At 41.8% G+C, this 19,234-nt stretch overlaps 1 protein-coding gene across 8 annotated transcripts in view; it reads left to right on the top strand.

Annotated features, from left to right (window-relative positions):
- The window catches only part of ANGEL1 (angel homolog 1), a 27,611-nt gene that overhangs the window by 2,515 nt on the left and 5,862 nt on the right, over positions 1 to 19,234 (top strand). For 7 of the 8 annotated variants that reach the window (XR_003682079.2, XR_008618714.1, XR_008618713.1 and 4 more), the window contains exons 2-9: positions 725 to 1,300; positions 2,217 to 2,443; positions 2,905 to 2,974; positions 3,600 to 4,033; positions 6,337 to 6,463; positions 6,771 to 6,881; positions 18,185 to 18,254; positions 18,781 to 18,944. Coding sequence is in view for 1 of the 8 variants with exons in the window: in XM_028496218.2 (XP_028352019.1) it covers positions 725 to 1,300; positions 2,217 to 2,443; positions 2,905 to 2,974; positions 3,600 to 4,033; positions 6,337 to 6,463; positions 6,771 to 6,881; positions 18,185 to 18,254; positions 18,781 to 18,944 (1,779 nt within the window). In the remaining 7 variants the exon portion in view is untranslated. The remainder of the gene's footprint in view (positions 1 to 724; positions 1,301 to 2,216; positions 2,444 to 2,904; positions 2,975 to 3,599; positions 4,034 to 6,336; positions 6,464 to 6,770; positions 6,882 to 18,184; positions 18,255 to 18,780; positions 18,945 to 19,234) is intronic. The other variant, XR_003682083.2, reaches the window with a different exon arrangement.

Raw genomic sequence — 19,234 nt, 5'->3', positions numbered from 1 at the left:
ACGGGCGCAGCCGCTCCGCGGCATGCGGGATCTTCCCGGACCGGGGCACGAACCCGTGTCCCCTGCATCGGCAGGTAGACTCCCAACCACTGCGCCACCAGGGAAGCCCGAGACACCCTTTTTGTCTACTTTAGGCCTTTTTCTTTTAGAATGCATTCATAGATTAGTGGATTTATAGAACTAGAAAAGCTCTTGGGGATTATCTAGTTCAAACTTCCCTTGTCCTCATTTTATAGTCAAGAGTGAGTCCATCTCACTAGGGGCATTGTCCAAGGTCACATAGCTTTGTTAATTTCAGTGCTAGGCCATAACCCACAGTTCTGACTCATGGTCAAGTGCTGGTTCCAGTGTAATGTGGCTCTTGGAACCAGAGAGTTGATGTTAATAGGAGTCTTAACCTCCAGATAAAAGGAGTGTGGTTGTATGTGACCATCTCTGTCCTAGATTATGTGGGATAGCCATTCTTTCATTCACACACTGAATATTTATCAGATCCCTACCATATGAATTAGTTAATACTTGTAAAGCATTTAGAACAGTGCCTGGCACATAGTAAGCACTTCACTCTGATGATGATGATGTTCCAGGCTCTAAAATGGGCAGGCTCAGTGATGAGCAAGGTGATATGATTCTTGCTTGTATGGGACTTATTAGAAGTTGGGAGAAGAGCGTGGGTTGGGTGATGCTGTCATCTTATAACATGGCATTTTGGCTTTCTTCTTAGATGCTTTCTTCACATGTCGAAAAAATGCCCTCGTGGCGAAGAGCTCGTCCCCCCAGGTAGATGGCGACTTTGCCATGGCTCCTCGGGGCCCCGACCAGGAGGAGTGTGAGGGCCTGCTGCAGCAGTGGCAAGAAGAAGGGTCAGGCCAGGCACTCTCAACTGTGAGCGAGGGTCTGTTTGTAGATAAGGGAGTAGCCCAGAGCAGCCTGGCGCTCCTGATGGATAATCCTGGAGAACAGGATGCTGCTTCAGAAGACAAGTGGTCCAGCAGGCAGCTGAGTGACCTGTGGGCAGCAGAGAACCTGGAGGAGCCTTTCCCCGAGGTGCTAGGAGAGGAGCCACTGCCAGAGGTCGAGGGCCCAATGTGGGCAGCAGTCCCGGTGCAGACCGGCCCCCAGTATGCAGACTGTGCTGTCCTCCCAGTGGGTGCCCTGGCTGCAGAGCAGTGGGAAGAGGACCCCGCAGTGGTGGCCTGGAGCATAGCACCGGAGCCTGTACCCCAGGAAGAGGCTCCCATCTGGCCCTTTGAGGGCCTGGGGCAGTTGCAGCCTCCCTCATTGGAAATCCCATATCATGGTGAGTCTGACAACCGGCTGAGTGAGCCGGGGCAGCAGGTTGTCTCGGATGTGCGCACAGTCACTGCTAAAGTTCTCTTGTGTGGAGCTCTGCTGCTGCATTCTGTTTTTCTGAGACTCCTGCAGTGGCAGATCCAGAGGGGCCTTAGAGAGCATTTCATCCAGCCCTGTGGCCTTTCAGATGACGTGATCACGGCACAGAGAGGTAGCAGGACATGCCTAAAGTCACATAGCTAGGTAGTGGCAGAACTGAAAGCAGACCATAGTTCTGATTCTCTACATTATTGGTTCTCTAGAGGTGACCTGGGGTAGGGGTGGAGAGCTCTCAGGGCTCCACTCTCTGCCTCAAGCAGGATAACTCCATTTTTATCTGTGTTATATATCGGGCTTCCATTAAACTTTGGAGAATGAGTGCTGTGGCTCACATAGGTTTGAAATCCATTCTGCAGCTCCCTGCTCGAGGGCACATGGGAGACACATTATGGTTTCTGGCTCTGTAGGCATTTTCAGGTTTAGAGGTCAGAAAACACCCAAGGCTGAGATTACTCTAGAAATGTCTTTAATCTCAGATGACTATTAAGCACATTCATCTGAGTGATTCCCCAGAGACCCATGGATTTATCAGAAGTGAGAAATTGTCGGCCATATTTAGTGAACTTGTACTAGGTGCCAGGTACTATGCTAGGTACTAGGGATACAGTGATGAACAGGCCAAGATTATCTCTGGCTTTGTGGAGCTTATTGTTTCGTCTGAGAATGTCCTTAGAGTGTTGTTCAAATCACCACAGAAAGGGATGAATGACAGGGAAAATGAAAAAAGGATCTCGTCACAGTATCATGGAGTCAGGAGTGGAGATGGTGGGCCCTGTGAATAACATGGACTTACCATGGACCTCTTCTTCCCAACACCTTTGCAGAAATCTTGTGGCGAGAATGGGAGGATTTCTCCACTCAGCCAGATGCTCAGGGCCTGGAGGCAGGGGATGGCCCTCAGTTCCAGTTCACTCTGATGTCCTATAACATCCTGGCTCAGGACCTGATGCAGCAGAGCTCAGAGCTCTATCTGCATTGCCATCCAGACATCCTCAGTTGGAACTACCGCTTTGCGAATCTCATGCAGGAATTCCAGCACTGGGATCCCGATGTGAGTGAAGATGGGGAGATGTGCCATCCTGCATTTGCTCTGGACCCTGGCTGTCTCCCAATGCTCTTAGAAAATGAATTGAACCCCATAGTTGTTCATATGATTGGCGTCCTGCCTAGGACTGGTGCTTGCCTGCCTGGTGTAATGAGTTTGGGGTAGATGCTAAGAAGACTCTCTGTGGGTACACACTTTCTAGCACCTTTGTGCAGGGAGGGAGACTTGAGGGATTCAAGGAGCAGGAAAATCCAGCACATGTATCTGATCTCAGCTTAACTCTGGGCCTGTTCTTGCTGGTAGTGGCTATCAGGGAAGAGTCAGCACCCAGGGTAAGTTTCAGTGTGACCCAGCCTGAGACCCACAGCAGCTTCCCATGTGGCTTCAGTGCCTGCTCCTGGGGTGGGAGTCGTACTCCAGCGCCCTCCATTACTGTGGAGTGATTGGATTCCTTGTCATTTTCCCAGATCTTGTGTCTCCAGGAAGTCCAGGAAGATCATTACTGGGAGCAGCTGGAGCCCTCTCTGAGAATGATGGGTAATGCCACTCCCTGGCATGTTTGCCAGTCTTTCTTCCTACAGCCCTGTCTGCTCTCTCCTGAATGCACTGTATCTTTCTTTCATCTCAGTAAACCCTCAGTCTCACCTGTGAGCTAGCTCCTTTGTGTGGGTGAGAAGGAGAGTCCTGAAGTTTTAAAGTCCTGAAGTTTTAATACATGTCAATTCTGACATATATTGCCATTTAATCCTTGAAGTAACCAACCCTGTGAGGCTGAATATTATTATCCCCATTTTACAATGGGGAAACTGAGGTTCAGAAAATTTGTGTGACTAGCTCAAGGTCACAAAGCTATAAATATAAAACTCATAGGTTGTGGAGCCTGGACTCCAGCTTGTCTGACCCTAGAATCCATGCTTTTCCTGTCAGGTTATTGCTTATACCCTTCTGTCCCTCCTTCCCCTTCTAGCCACTCAGTCATCTGGTTACAACTGTAAGGGAGCCTCTGCAGAACCAAGGAATTGGCAAGGGCAAGGACTCCCCTTATTGAACAGCAGGAGCAATGCATTAGGCACACATGCCTGGGCTACTGCCACTAGGTAGAGGGACCCTAACCCATCTTCAAGCACTCTGACCCATCTCCTTGGTGGGGTGTTCCTTGCAGGCTTTTCCTGTTTCTACAAGAGGAGGACCGGGTATAAGACAGATGGCTGTGCTGTCTGCTACAAGCCCACGCGATTCCGTCTGCTCTGTGCCAGCCCTGTGGAGTACTTTCGGCCTGGCTTGGAGCTCCTCAATCGGGACAATGTGGGCTTAGTGTTGCTGCTGCAGCCACTAGTCCCAGAACGCCTGGGGCAAGTCTCAGTGGCCCCCTTATGTGTGGCAAATACTCACGTCCTGTACAACCCACGTCGGGGCGATGTCAAGCTAGCCCAGATGGCCATTTTCTTGGCTGAAGTGGACAAGGTGGCCAGGTTGTCAGATGGCAGCCACTGTCCCATCATCTTGTGTGGGGACCTGAATTCTGTCCCTGATTCACCTCTTTACAACTTCATCAGGGATGGAGAACTCCAGTACCATGGGATGCCGGCCTGGAAGGTGAAATGGGAGAGGCCACTGCGGGGTTGGCTTAGGGAGAGATTTTGGTGTTGGCGTCTGGTGTTGCTTCTGTGGCAGGGACAACAGTTACACCTGTTCTGGCTTCCTCTGGCTTTTTCTTGTTCTACTGATATCTGGTACCCAAGCCTGGAAGCTAGGAGCTCGTGAGTGCCTTTGGTATATTGGAATCCTTTCAGTTTATATCATTAATTTATGTTTAGTTTACAAGTACATAAGTATATACGTAAGTGCATATAAGTACAAAAGTACATCCCTTTAAGGATTCAGACATTTTAAAATAAGACCAAAGCCCCCTTTATTACCTACATTTCCCACGTCTCCACTGAGAGTCAAGTAATAACTGTTCAAAGTTTATTGGTGTTCTTCCAGGTCATTTTCTATGCATTTGCAGTAGTATCTAAGCTGTTGTGATGATGTAATCATAATCTACATTTATTAAGCACTTACTCTGTGCCAGGTGCTATTTTAAGCACTTTACATGTATTAACTCATTAATTTTCACAATTTCTATCATTGCTTCCATTTTATAAATGAAAAAGCTAAGGTGTAGAGAAGTTAGGTAATTTGCTTACTCTAGTTTTTGCAGGTAGTGAGTGGTGGAGCCAGGATTTGTAACCAGGTGGTCTGGCCCCAGAACTCTTGCCCTCCAATACTATGCTGTGATTGCTTCTAACAGCTGGTATATAATGTACTGTGTGTGTTTATAAATGTGATATATTATGTATATTTCATTTTGTAGTTTGTTTTTTTTTCACTCAACAATGTACATATGTATCTATCTCATTCCTTTTAACTGCTGAATGTTTATAACCTAGGTATCTTATAGTTTTATGGTAGTTTATTTAGCCCTACTGAGGAGCATTCAGCTTGTGCTGATTTCTTTACATGTCCCTTAATCTCCTTGTTCTTCTCTTTTGCCCCTGCTGATCCAATTTGTTGCTTAACTTTTGGCACGGCACAGGGGAGAAAAGACGTAAAATGACTGAATTATTGTTGAGCACTTTGGGCTTTTATTTTAATGAGGTTACTCAAGTGCCAGCGATGTCCTGGTTGCCACATGCGCAGAGAAAGGCATTATCCTGCCAGGAAGCTGCTATGATCAAGGGGCTCAGGGAATGGGAAGAAGAATTTAGTAAGTGCCTACCATGTGACAGCTGCCGTTAAGCATAGTGATTAAGAGCACTCATTTTGAAGGCAGATAGTCCTGCGTTCACATCCCCGCTCTGCCACCTTGGGCAAGTTACTTCACTTCCGTAAGCCCCATTTGCCTCGTCATACACTGGGGATATAATGGGACCTACTTCAGAGGGTTTTCTTTGGTGGATTACATAAAATAATGCACACAGTGTTTTCCAGTTCCTGCTTCAAAGGAAGCAGTCAGTAATTGGTAGTAGTTATTGTTACCAAGATTCTTAATTGTATGTGGTATTATTATCCCATTCGATAGTAGAGCGTATTGAACCCAAGAGAGTTAACTAACTTGCCCAAAGTCACACAGTTAGTAAATGGCCATTATATTGAAGGTGTGTTTTACTTCTGCTGGCATACTGAAAATGTATGTCCTTTAGGGGCAGAGAGATTGTGTCTATCACTGCTCTCTCCCCAGCACTTAGCTAGTAGTGTCTTGCACATAGTTGGCATTCAAATATTTGTTGTTGTTAAATGAAATAAAGGGGATTTTGCTACCCACGTTGGAGATATGCAGATGACTGATGTTGCCGAATGTTTCCCCTACTACGTTCTGTCCGTTCCCAGGCTGCTCATTGGCTTTGACCGAGGATGGTGACGTAGATACGGTAAAGTGCTTTGGTGAATTTCCCATTTGGTTTGACCCCGTGGTTTCCCAGTAATAGGCTTAAGATGCTAGACTTTGATCCAGAAGATCCAAAGATCAGGATAAACCTTTTCCCACGGCAAATTAAAGCCCCTGAAGGTTGACATTCCCTGGGCAGAGTAGTGTAGATTTTTCTGAGCTGAGATTTAGGGGACCATATGTTCACATAGTTCTGTTCTCTTTGACTTGCATACCTCACTCTCTTAACCCCTTATTCCTGTCTCATGGACATTTCAGTGTTTCTAGTAAAAAAAATAAAATAATGGTTTTAAATAGCTCCTTATTTTTAACTTTCCCCTGAGACTTTTGTGTTTTGCTTGTGTTACATACATAGTATGTGACTGTGTGTGTGTGTGTGTGTGTGTATGTTTGTCTGCGTGTCCCAAAACGTGGGCTATTTCCTTTTTCCATCTCAGATTCCTTATTCCCATCTGCTCTTTCCTTGTAGGTATCTGGACAGGAAGACTTCTCCCATCAGCTTTATCAGAGGAAGCTGCAGGCCCCACTATGGCCCAGCTCCCTGGGCATCACTGATTGCTGTCAGTATGTCACCTCCTGTCACCGCAAGAGATCAGGTGAGCACATGCCACATTCTTGGTCGGTTGTCCCTCCATGCCCATTTTGGGAGAAAGCTGGCACCTCAGTGACAAGAGAAAGTGTAATTCCCTCAATTCTCTTAGCACGTTCCTTTGTTTTTTCATTGTCCTCCTCATGGTCACCCAATGAAATGGACAACTTTAAATCATAGCCATTGGAAAATCTCCTTGTCTTCAGAGCCAGACTTCCTCTGTGTCCCTACTTTTAAGCTTCTTGGTATTAAGGAAGTCTCAGCATGTGGCTCCTCTTCCTGTCTTTCACTGTATGGCTTTTCCTGGTTTACAGAGAGACGTAAGTATAGCCGAGACTTCCTGCTACGTTTCCGCTTCTGCAGCATGGCCTGTCAGCGACCTGTAGGACTGGTTGTTATGGAAGGAGTGACAGATACTAAGCCAGGTAATGGGAACTAAGCTTGTTCCCTAACTTGTTCCAACTAAGCTTGGTCTTCTTTCCTCTTCACCTCTGATATTTGTCAGTTATGTGGTTTCTTAGTCTTTTCTAGGTATAATTCTTAGAGATCAGCTTCTCGTAATAAGTATGCTTAGGAGGAAGGTCAGTGGAGTTCACTGGCCGTGTGCAATGTGTTGAGAACATGGACCAGGAATCAAGAGACCTGGGTTCTAACTAGCTCTGAGACCTTGAGTAAGCCGCAAGCTTTTTAGTATTAAGTTGCTAATAACTAGCATGTATACAGCATGTTTAAGAGAGAAAATACACTTGATGGGGCTTTGAAAATCATAAGGTGACAGTACTCCTGGTTGTAATAACAAGTTACTCCTACTGAGAACTTCCAGATTGTAAGTAGCAGAGTATACTTGATGTTCTCCCCTTCTTGTCGCTGAAAACACTCCAAAGCAACAAGGAGAATGAAAAAGAGAAATGCAAACTCCATCTATGAGAAAGCTGGGAGACCTGAAGATATTTGAAATCATGAACCACAGCACAGGTGGAATGGTTGCAAGAAGCACTGGAGATCATGCAGGGGTGCTGGAGCAGGTATGGAGAGACTGGTCTGTGGGGCCATATGGATCTCCGAAAGAACCAGCAGGGTGCCTTTCTCCAAGGTGAGGAGCGTACCCTGAGGCACGAAATCAAAATCCCTTGTTTCATCAACAAGAATAGGATGCACAGGTTGTGAAAGGATATTGTCTGAACCTCTTTTGGTCCAAAGAGGCAGTAGAGGAAAGACTGATCAAGGAATCAAGCCAAATTTGCATGAAGCAGTCTGTTTAAGTGGTGGGGGGAGGTGTAATACTTAAACTGCATATTTCTTTTGGCTAGGGGGAAGTAAAGATGAACAGGACTCACACACAACCCTGCGTCATAAGGAAAATGCCTGTTACTTGCAATGCGTACCCAGGTCTTCGCTTATATAAGCTCTGTACCAATAGCTTGTACATAAAAACCTCAATTCCAAGCTGGGCTGCCCAAAAGGAGCCAGCGTGAGATCTGTACTAAAATACTATACGAAAAAAAGGTGGCAGAACAGGAAAAATAAAAGGCAGATAAAGAATACTTCGAAGATAAAAATTGTTGCCATGGAGCATATGAAAATTATGATTATTTTCCCATGAATAAAAGAAATTAAGCAATTGCCTTTATAACATAAGAGTGCAAAAATAAAATAATTGCTTTTATAAAATAAGTTCAAGCACATGGCAAGACCTCAGTAGATGAAATGTAAATTACAGAGCTCAGGAAAGAAGTGGAATAAAAAATTTAAGAATCACATAAAATGAAGACAAAATTAGAAGCAGTCCAAGAGAGAATAGGCACTGCTGAAAACAAGGCAAGAGGCAGAGGCCAGGAAGGATAAAAAGCACTAGAAAGAAAATGACAGTAGTGGAAGTTAAAGAGATTCAACATACACATAGTTCGAGTTCACAAAGAAGAAACCCAGCATAATAGCACAAAGGGAATATTTAAAGGTATGATTCAAGGCAGATTTTCCCCAAATCAAGAGATCTGACTCCACATTGAGAAGGATATACCATGTCTCAGTAAAAAATGACATAGGAGAGTCAACAGTAATACATCCTAGTGAAGTTAACAGAAGTCAAAGATAAAAGAATCCTTTGGGCAGAACCAAAAAAATTGGGCTATTTTTAAAGGTAAAAATAATCAGGTAGGCTTCAGACTTCTTAACATTAACATTCGACTCTGGAACACAGGAGAGCAAGGTTTCAAAGAAAGACGGTATGGTCAAAAACTTTATACTCAACCCAAAGCCTTTCATGAAGAAACTGCTAGAGGAATAACTTAAACCAGCCAAGCAATGACTGAAAAAACTATAGTAAAAGGACTGGTGGTAAGTAATGAATTCATTTTTTTCTTGAAGGAATTTAACTTGAATTGGCATTTTGCACAGAGCAGTGAACATTTCAATGGCTTGTTTTTTTTTTTTTTTAATTGCAAAGCTAATGTATTATTACACCTGTGGTGATAGCAATAATAATAGTGGTGACCACCATGCATAGAGCGACTGGCGTGTGCTAGGAACTGGGATAAGTGCTTGGATCAGTTGGGCTTAGGCAGGGAAGCAGTGGCTCAATGTTTTAAGAATTCAAAATCCTAAAGTTAAACAGTAGTAGGATCCCACATAGGTAATTCCATGTTAAGAATAGGTTATTTTTAAAAAATCAGTACTGTACTTGAAACATAAAATAAGCATTTCAATTTAATAACAAAATAAGAACCTTTAAATACACTGACAATCAGTTTGTAAGTAGAATTATTATATGGGGGAAAATATCCAGTTCACTAACAGTGCCCAATAATAGCAGTATTTTCAAAATTGAGATTAAATTTGGGTAAACACACCCATCCTCCACATACTGTGAACGTACCCTTCTGCTTGTTTAGTATCCCCACCCAGGGCCGAACAGGGTCCTGATGAATCTCTTTTAAGGACTCCAAATCTAAAAACCTACCACCGGTTTTAGACCATGAGTAGAAAGACTTAAGTGCAGTACAAGGAGATCATAGTGTGTGATCTTTTTTTCTGGAGGATTTGTTTAGATGTGCTAACAAATAATATTTCCAGTCCAATACCAGAGTCATCCAACTCAACTGTAGACATTCAAACTTGCCAAGTTGACTGTGACACTGACTTTAATGGGAAGCATCTGAGTTGCCAAAGGAGCTACAGTGCTAGGGAGTGATGGTCTAACTTTCCAACAAGTTGATGTTGCATTGTGCTGGAGTGTTCTACATCACACAAGTTGTATAATAAAAAAAAAAGTGTGACTCTCACTCTTCCCAACTCTCTTTGTGAAGGAATAATTCATAAGATGGGAATATAAATTTTAAGTCCCCCTCTTGTAAATATTTTAAATTATTAGTGGTATATTCTTTCCAGTATGGTTCTTAAAGACACTGAAATGGGTTATTCTGTTTTCTTTTTCATGAGCACTTGCACATTTCCATTTATCTCCAGAGCTTCAGGTCTTTTTTTTTTTTTTTTCACGGTACGCGGGCCTCTCACTGTTGTGCCCTCTTCTGTTGCGGAGCACAGGCTCCGGACGCACAGGCTCAGCGGCCATGGCTCACGGGCCCAGCCACTCTGCAGCATGTGGGATCTTCCCAGACCGGGGCACGAACCCGTGTCCCCTGCATCTGCAGGCGGACTCTTAACCACTGCGCCACCAGGGAAACCCACTTCAGGTCTTTTAACATGTAAAAATAAACCATGTGCCCAATTAAGTGCATTCTAGGAAAAAACAGTTGCTAATAAATGACTTCTATAAACTATTATTAACAAACTGACCAGATGGCCACAGAGGAAAGGCTATCTGATCAGTTTTTGAACCAGGAAAGTTCTGAATCCAGCTCCTCCACTGACCCATCCCTGCAAAACTTATTATCCTCTTCCCAAGTACTTGCAGAAGAACTTACTTGCTTGGCTGCTGCCAGTGCTGAATGGTCCAGGAAGATGTTGCAGCTCAGGTAGAGGCAGTTTTGGCCCATGTGCTCATGTGGCCTGGTGGGATAGGCAGAAGCCTTGAGTCCCATGTAACTGCTGGAGCAGTGCCATTTGTACATAGTGCTGCATGGGTAGAACCTGGTGTTGAGAGAAGCAGTTTTCTTTCTTTCTTTTTTTCTTTTCATGTACTAAAAAACACTTGATTTTTTTTAAATCCTCACACTAATATGAAAATTTGCAAAGTGTAAATGTCTAGTTTGGAAATCAGTCCATTGTCTTGCAGGTTCCAGCATTGCTAATGAGAAGTCTGCTGCCATTTTGATTCTTGATCCTTTCTTTGTATATCACCTATTTTGCCTCTCTGAGACTTCTGGTTCTTATCTCTAATCCCTTGATTTCTGAAATTTCATGATGGTTTACCCTACTCAGGGTGTTGGTTTCATTCATTGTTTTGGATACTCCAGGGCCCTTTCAAATGGAAACTAATTTATTTCGAGTCACATAATTTTGCTGGTAATATTTCTTCAATAATTTCCTACCTTCTGCTTTCTTTTTTTGGAATTACTGTTAATTGGATATTAGAATCTACCATCTGTGCGATGCTCTCAGCTTGTTCATTCCTTCTAGTGATTTTAAATTTCTGCCATTATATTTTTAATTTCCAAAAGCTCTTTTTAAAAGTTCCTTTTTATACCATTGTTTTTTGTTTTTTTTTTTAATGAATCCAATATTGCCTTTCTACTACTGAGGATGATAATTTTTAAAATTCCATCTGTTCCTTCCAAGTTTCTTTTAATTAAGAGTTAGTTTCTTCCTACCCCACTATTTGTTTGTTCCCAAAGATTCCATCAGGTGTCCATTCACATTTAGGAATGAGACATGAAAACCTAATGGCTCTGTGTAAGGGATGGCTCTAGTTGACTGGTGAGTTTATTGTGCCAGTTTTGATTTTCACCTCCCACCTCTTTTCTGGAGTAATGGTACCTCTGATTCCTGACCTCTTACATGATTCAGAAGCCTAAATTGGCTTGCCTTTTGCTGGAGAGAAAACCATTTTCAATATCCTGCTGGTCACTGTGATTTTGCTGATTCAAAATGAAGATATTAGTGTTAGGAACATTTATGTTCCAAATAACATCACATCAATCATCACAAAGTGCAACTGCAGTATTTAACAAGGAATAATAGTCAGAAAATAACTAATGGTTGAAGGTTTTAATTCATCTTTCTCAGTTCACAATAGTTTAAGTAGATAAAAAATAACTAAGAATATAGAAGACTTGAATAACATGTAGTATGGTAAATCTTTTTTTTTTTTAAATAAATTTATTTATTTTATTTTTTTATTTTTGGCTGCGTTGTGTCTTTGTTGCTGTGCACACGCTTTCTCTAGTTGTGGCTTCTCTTGTTGTGGAGCATGGGCTCTAGGCACACGGGCTTCAGTAGTTGTGGCTCACAGGCTCCAGAGCACAGGCTCAGCAGTTGTGGCGCATGGGCTTAGTTGCTCCACGGCATGTAGGATCCTCCCAGACCAGGTCTCGAACCCGTGTCCCCTGCATTGGCAGGTGGATTCCCAAACACTGTGCCACCAGGGAAGCCCCCTGTATGGTAAATCTGATTGATACATATCAAACTCTGAACACTGAAAGCAGAGCAAAGACATCTTTTAAAATATCCACAGGAGGGCTTCCCTGGTGGCGCAGTGGTTGAGAATCTGCCTGCCGATGCAGGGGACACGGGTTCGTGCCCCGATCTGGGAAGATCCCACATGCCGCAGAGCGGCTGGGCCCGTGAGCCATGGCCGCTGAGGCTGCGCGTCCGGAGTCTGTGCTCCGCAATGGGAGAGGCCACAACAGTGAGAGGCCCACGTACCACAAAAAATAAATAAATAAATAAATAAATAAATAAAAATAAAAATAAAAATAAAAAAAATATCCACAGGAAATTCCTGGGAATTGGCCATATATTAGACTACCACAAAAAAAATCAGTAAATTTCAAACAGTAGAAATAGTATAGCCAACTTTCCGTGATCACACATGCATTAAAAATAGAAGTTAAAAGAATGCTATCATCTGGACATTAAAAAAATTTCAAACAACTTTTGGGTCAAAGATGAAATTTAAACTGAAACTGCAGAGTGTGTAGAAAATAACAGTAATGAAAATACCGTATATTTGTGGTATATAGCTAAAATAGTGTTCATTGAAAAATTCATAGAATTATATAGAATATCTTGAATCAGAGAATTATATTGATAAGAAAAGGTTAAAGTAAGTAAATTAAGTATCCCGCAAGTTAGAAAAGAGAACAAGCTGAAAGAAAGCAGAAGATGAAAATGAGAATAATTTAGAGGACAGAAAAACAGTAGGACTAATAAGCTCTAAAAATCAGTTGGTTTTTTGGGTGAAAAACAGCTGTCAGATTAGCTAACCTATTATCTAACCTATTTAAGGGGGCAGGGGAGGAGCAAGTAAAAGTATTCAGATGCAGAAGAATTAGGATTATAAGGGGGTTCTTTTCTCAACTGAGTGCAAAAGAAATTGAAAACTTAGATGGCCTATGTTAGTTTTAGAAAATGTAATTTACTAAAACTGATCGTGAAAGAGAGACATAACATAAATAGATTACCACAGGGTGAAAAAATAAAGTTCTCAGAGATACAGTCCCACAAAAACACCATGTTCATGTTGATAGAACGTCATCAAACCTTTAAAAAACTTGTAATTCCATTACTGTTTAAGTTGTTAAAGAGCACAGCAGAAGGGGGCCAAGTTATTTTTACAAAAGAAGTATTTGACACCAACACCTGACAACAGTTACACGGGAAAAGAAAACTACAGTCCTTAATATTCTCCACTTATGAATATTGATGCCAAAAATGTACATAGAAGATCAGGAAACAGATTCTGACATCACATTGAAAGAGCAATATACTGTGGCCAAATGGAGTTTATCAGAAATATGAAGGTAGTTCAGTATTGGGAAATCTATTAATGTATTTATCATGCTAATAAATATATGAAATCTATTAAAATATAGAAATGCATGTCATCCTGTAGATGTCAGAGACATTTGTTAAAATTTAACATCTATTCCAGATTCTTTTAAAAAGAACCTTCTTAAGGAAAAAATAGATAATTCCTTACACCCTTAAAATACATTTATCTTGGTCAGTCAGCGCTTTGGTGCACCATGGAGGAAGGGGCGTGGAGCCGCCAGGTGCCTGAAAAAGAAAAAAAAAACAAAAGCATTTATCTCAATCCAAAAATGAGCATCTTGCTTAAAGAAGACAATCTAGTAGCATTCCTGTCAAAGTTGGGAACAAGATAGGGATGACCACTGTCATTCAACTGTGAGAGACACCAGCCACAGAATTAGAAATAGAACATAGAAATATAGGCAAGAAAATAGAAGTAAACAATGGAAAGGAGGGGGTAAAACTATTACTTGCTGTTAATATGGTTATATAACTGGTTATCCAAGAGAATCAACTAACAACTATTATTAGCATTAATTCTGGAAAGTATCTGGGTAGAATATTAATATACATAAGTCAGTAGTATTCATATAATAAAATAATGATATATTTGTTAAAAGATGTAATTTTAAGAAGACCCTATTTATAATAGCAACAAAAAGAGAAAACAATTTAACAGGGAAAATGTAGGAATATTTCATTTCATCTAAATTAACAAATTTATTGGCATGAAGTTGTCCATAACATTCTCTTACCTTTTTTAAAAAACAACTTTATTGAGGTGGAATTCACATACCATAAAATTCACCCATTTAAAGTGTACAAATCAGTGGCTTTTAGTATATTCAGAGTTGTGGAACCATCATCACAATCTAATTTTACAACATTTTCATCACCCCCAAAAGGAATCCCATATCCATTAGCAGTTATTTTCCCTTTACCCCTCCCCTTGTAAAAAGTCAACAGTGGACATATGGGTTTCTGGACTCTCAGTTCTATTCCATTCATCTATATGCCTATCCTTATGCCGGTACCACTCTGCCGTGATTATTGTAGCTTTGTATAAGTTTGAAATAGAGAAGTGTAAATCTTGTAACTTCATTGTTGTTTTTCAAGATTATTTTGGCTATTCTGGGTCTCTTACACATTTCTATGTGGATTTTAGGATCACCATGTCAATTTGTGCAAAAACGTTAGTTGGGATTTTGATAGGGATTTACAGATCTGTAGATCAGTTTGGGAAGTGTTGCCATTTTAACAGTATTATCTTACGATCAGTGAACATGGAAGTTTTCCCATTTATTTAGATCTTTAATTTCTTTCCATGTTTTATAGCTTTCAGTGTGTCTTATACTTCTTTTGTTAAATTTATATGTAACTATTTAAAATTCCTTTTGTTACTTTTATAAATGGAAATATTTTCTGAATTTCATTTTTGGATTGTTCATTGCTAGTGTATAGAGATGCAATTTTTGTATATCAGTCTTGTATCTTGCAATCTTTCAAACTCAATTTTTAAAAAATAAATTTATTTATTTATTTATTTTTGGCTGCATTGGGTCTCCATTGCTGCGCGTGGGCTTTCTCTAGTTGCCATGAGCAGGGATTACTCTTCGTTGCGGTGCATGGGTTTCTTATTGCGGTGGCTTCTCTTGTTGTGGAGCAGGAGCTCTAGGCGCACAGGCTTCAGTAGTTGTGGCTCGCGGGCTCTAGAGCACAGGCTCAGTAGTTGTGGCACGTGGGCTCAGTAGTTGTGGCATGTGGGCTCAGTAGTTGCAGCTCTTGGGCTGTAGAGCGCAGGCTCAGTAGTTGTGGCGCACGGGCTTAGTTGCTCTGCAGCATGTTGGGATCTTCCCCGACCAGGGCTCGAACCCATGTCCCCTGCATTGGCAGGCAGATTCTTAACCAGTGCACCATCAGGGAAGTCCCTCAAACTCATTTATTAGCTCTAATAGTTTTTTAGTGCATTTCTTAGGATTTTCTATATATAAGATCATGTTATCTTGCAAATAGAAATAGTATTACTTTTTTCCATTCCAATTTGGATGCGTTCTATTTCTTCCATAATCGTCCTGGCTAGAACTCTCATTACAGTGTTGAGTGGTGACAGCGAATATTCTTGTCTTATTCCTGATCTTAGGGGTAAAGTTTTCAGTCTTTTAGCATTCAGTATGATGTTAGCCATGAGGTTTTTTTGTTTGTTTTTTGTTTGTTTGTGTTTTGTGGATTCCCTTCACCAGGTTGAGGAAGTTCTCTTTTATTCCTAGTTTTTTAAGTGTTGTGGGGGGTATTTTTGGTCATAAAGGAGTGCTGGATTTTGTCAGATAATTTTTCTGTGACTATTCAGATAATCATTTGTTTTTTGTTCTTCAGTATTCTATTAATATGATGTATTATATTAATTGATTTTCAGATGTTAAACCAACCTTACATTTTTAGGATAAATCGTTTTTGGTCATAGTATATAGTCATTTTTCTATTTTGCTGGATTTAGTTTGCCAGTATATTGTTCTGAGACTCGTTTTCCAACATGGGGGAGGAGGAGTTTCCCCCAACGCCAGCAAACAATTCAACTCAATTCTGACACTGTCTCCCCAGCGATAGCATCAGATTCCACAGGTTAAGGGCTCAGTTCTACAAGACCCACCCCTCCAACACTTCAGGTGCCTGTCAAAAAACCAGGTTGTTCCTGTGCTTCTTCTGACCAACTGGCTATAAATCAGAGGTTCCCACTATCCCCTCCTTCCTTGGGTTAGATTAATTTGCTAGAGTGGTTTACAGAACTTAGAGAAACATTTCACTTGCTAGATCATTGGTTTATTATAAAAGGATATAACTCAGGAACAGCTGTACAGAAGAGATGCATAGGGCAAGGTATGTAGGAAGGGATGTGGAGCTTCCATGCCCTCTCTGGGTGCACCATTCTCCCTCGAATCTCCATAAGTTCACCAACCTGGAAGCTTTCCGAACCCTGTGCTTTTTGGGTTTTATGGAGGCTTCATTACATGGGCATGATTTATTAAATCCTAGTCATTGGTGATTGATTCCACCTCCAACCTGTCTCCGCTCCCTAGAGGTCATAGGGTGGGACTGAAAGTTCCTCTAATCACATGGTTGGTTCCATTGGCAACCAGCCCCCAACCTTAGGTATTTTACAAAATTGCCTCATGAACATAACAAAAGGCACCTTGCTCAGTTCTCAACACTCAGGAAATTCGAAGGGTTTGGGGAGCTTTGAACCAGCAACTGTGGACTAAGACCGTATATGAAGACTGACTATAGATGAGAAATATACACTTCTTATAAATCACAGAACTGTAATTGTTGAGGCATTTTGCATCTACATTCATAGGCGATATTAGTCTGTAGTTTTCATTCTTTGTGATGTTTTTGTCTAGTTTTTATATCAGAGTAATACCTCGTAGCATGAGTTGGGAAGTGTCCCCTCTTTTATATTTTGGAAGTATTTGTGAAGGATTCATATTACTTTTTTTTTTAATGTTTAGCAGAATTCACTAGTAAAGCTATCTGAGCCTGGGCTTTTCTTTGTGAGAATTTTTAAATTGCTAATTCAGTCTCTTTAATTGTTATAGAACTATTCAGATTTTCTTCTTTTTCTTGAGTCAGTTTGCGTGGTTTTTGTCTTTTTAGGAATTTGTCCATTTTACCTAAGTCATCTAATTTGTTGGTATACAGTTGTTTATTGTATCCCTATAATTTTTTTATTTCTTAAGGTTTGTGGTGATGGCCCCCTCTTTCATTCCAGGTTTTAGTAATTTGAGTTTTCTCTTTTTTTCTTGGTCAGTCTAGCTAAGGGTTTGTCAATTTTGTTGATCCTTGTTATCCTTTTTCTTAGTTTGGGTTGTTATAACAAAGCACCACAGCCTGAGTAGTTTATAAACAACAGAAATTTATTTCTCACAGTTCTGGAGGCTGGAAGTTCGAGGTCAGGGTGCCAGCAGGTCCAGTTTTGGTGAGGACCTTCCTCTGGGTTGCTGATTGCCAACTTACTGTTGCATCCATACATGGCAGAAAGGACAGCTCTCTGGGATCCCTTTTATAAGGGCATTAATCCTGTTCATGAGGGCTTCACCCTCAAGGCCAAATTACCTCCTAAAGGCCCCACCTCCTAATGCCATCACACTGGGGGTTAAGATTTCAACATATTTTGGGGAGAGACAAACATTCAGTTCATAATACCTATTAATGTCAGTAAGATCTGTAATAATATCCCCTCTTTCTTTCCTGATATTGGTAATGTGTGTCTTTTTTCTTTGTGTGTGTGTACATGTATAGATGTGTATAAGTATGGATACGTGTGTTTGCATACATATGTATACGCATACATACACAGATACATATATGCATACAATGGATGGTGGGTGATAGAAAATCTCTGGAGGAATACACCAGGAATTTGTTAACATTGATTGCCTCTGGAGAGAGGAATTGAGTGGCAAGTTCCCAGAGTGGGAGGGAGCCTTTTCACTGATATTTTTCTCTACATTTTGATTTTTGTACCATGTGACTATATTACCTATTCTAAAGAATGAATTTAAATTTTTTTAAAAGTTGCTGAGCCAGGGAAGAGATGTCTGTGTTAGAGACCTCTGTCTGTCTGCTTCCTGAGGTTCTTGACTTTGGTCCATTGTTTTCTTCCTCTCCTCACCTTTTCTCTTTCCCTTTTCCCTTCTGGAACAATCCAGTCAAGGATCTGAGTGGGATTTCAGGGTGCAAGGTTCTAACCCTGCTTCACTGTCTGTGAGTGATAAAACCCTTTCTCTCCGGTCTTCTACAGAGCGACCTGCTGGCTGGGCCAAGTCTTTCGTTGAGGAAGACATATCTGAGCCTGAGCCTGACTTCCCCAGGTAATCTTCTTCCAGTTCCCTTCTGCTTGCATTCCAGCCCCATTGAGGTGTATTAGAGAGATTCCTGTTGGCTTTCCTGGGGCTGATTTGGGGGAACACATTCTGCTGAGCTCTCTCTTCCCCTTGTGTGTGCTAAGTTTATGGAGGAACATACTGGTGTGCAGAGGCCAGAGGTGACCCACCTAGGTTCTTGCAGATGAAAAGCCCCTGCACTTTTCCATTGGGAGTAAGGCCTCACAGAAGAGCTTGCTGACCCATGGACAAGGGTACATTAGGCATACTTCACCAGGTAGCAAGAGGAGAGTGGGGGGGTGAGGAATGTCAGCAGGACTGTATATAAATGTCTCTGTTTCTAGGCTAATTTTAGCTAAGACTCTCAGCCTCTTAATTAGCATGGGAAGGCATTTGCTGAGGTTGAGTTATTTGGGATCCTCCCTTAAAAAACTTGATAAAACCCACAGAGAAGTGACCTTGGGAAAAGTTCAGTAATGTTTGTTGACTGACATCTTCCCCTCCATCCCCGAAGGACTGTAGGCACCATTCAGCACTGCCTCCACCTGACCTCGGTATATACTCATTTCCTGCCCCAGCATGGCCGCCCAGAGGTCACCACAATGCCCTTGGGTCTTGGAATGACAGTAGATTACATCTTCTTCTCAGCTGAGTCCTGCGAGAATGGGAACAGAACTGGTAAGCTTGGTGGATGCTGGATTCCTAGAAGCCACCCCCAAGAGTCCCTGGGAACTGATGGTAGGTCAGGCATTTGATCACATGGCTTGGGCTGCTGGGACCTGACCAGCAAAGGAGCAGATCTCATACCTACCTGACACTGGTCATCCTCATCATACGTCCCTTAGGCCATTTGCCCGGCTTCTCTTTTTATTCTTGTAGCATTAGAGAGATGTGGGCAGAACAAGCTGTCCCTCCTTTTTTTTTTTTTTTTTTTTGCGGTACGCGGGCCTCTCACCGCTGTGGCCTCT

The sequence above is a fragment of the Physeter macrocephalus genome, chromosome 11, assembly GCF_002837175.3.
Source record: "Physeter macrocephalus isolate SW-GA chromosome 11, ASM283717v5, whole genome shotgun sequence".
NCBI lineage: Eukaryota > Metazoa > Chordata > Mammalia > Artiodactyla > Physeteridae > Physeter > Physeter macrocephalus.
This window is presented reverse-complemented; position numbering and strand designations above follow the sequence as displayed.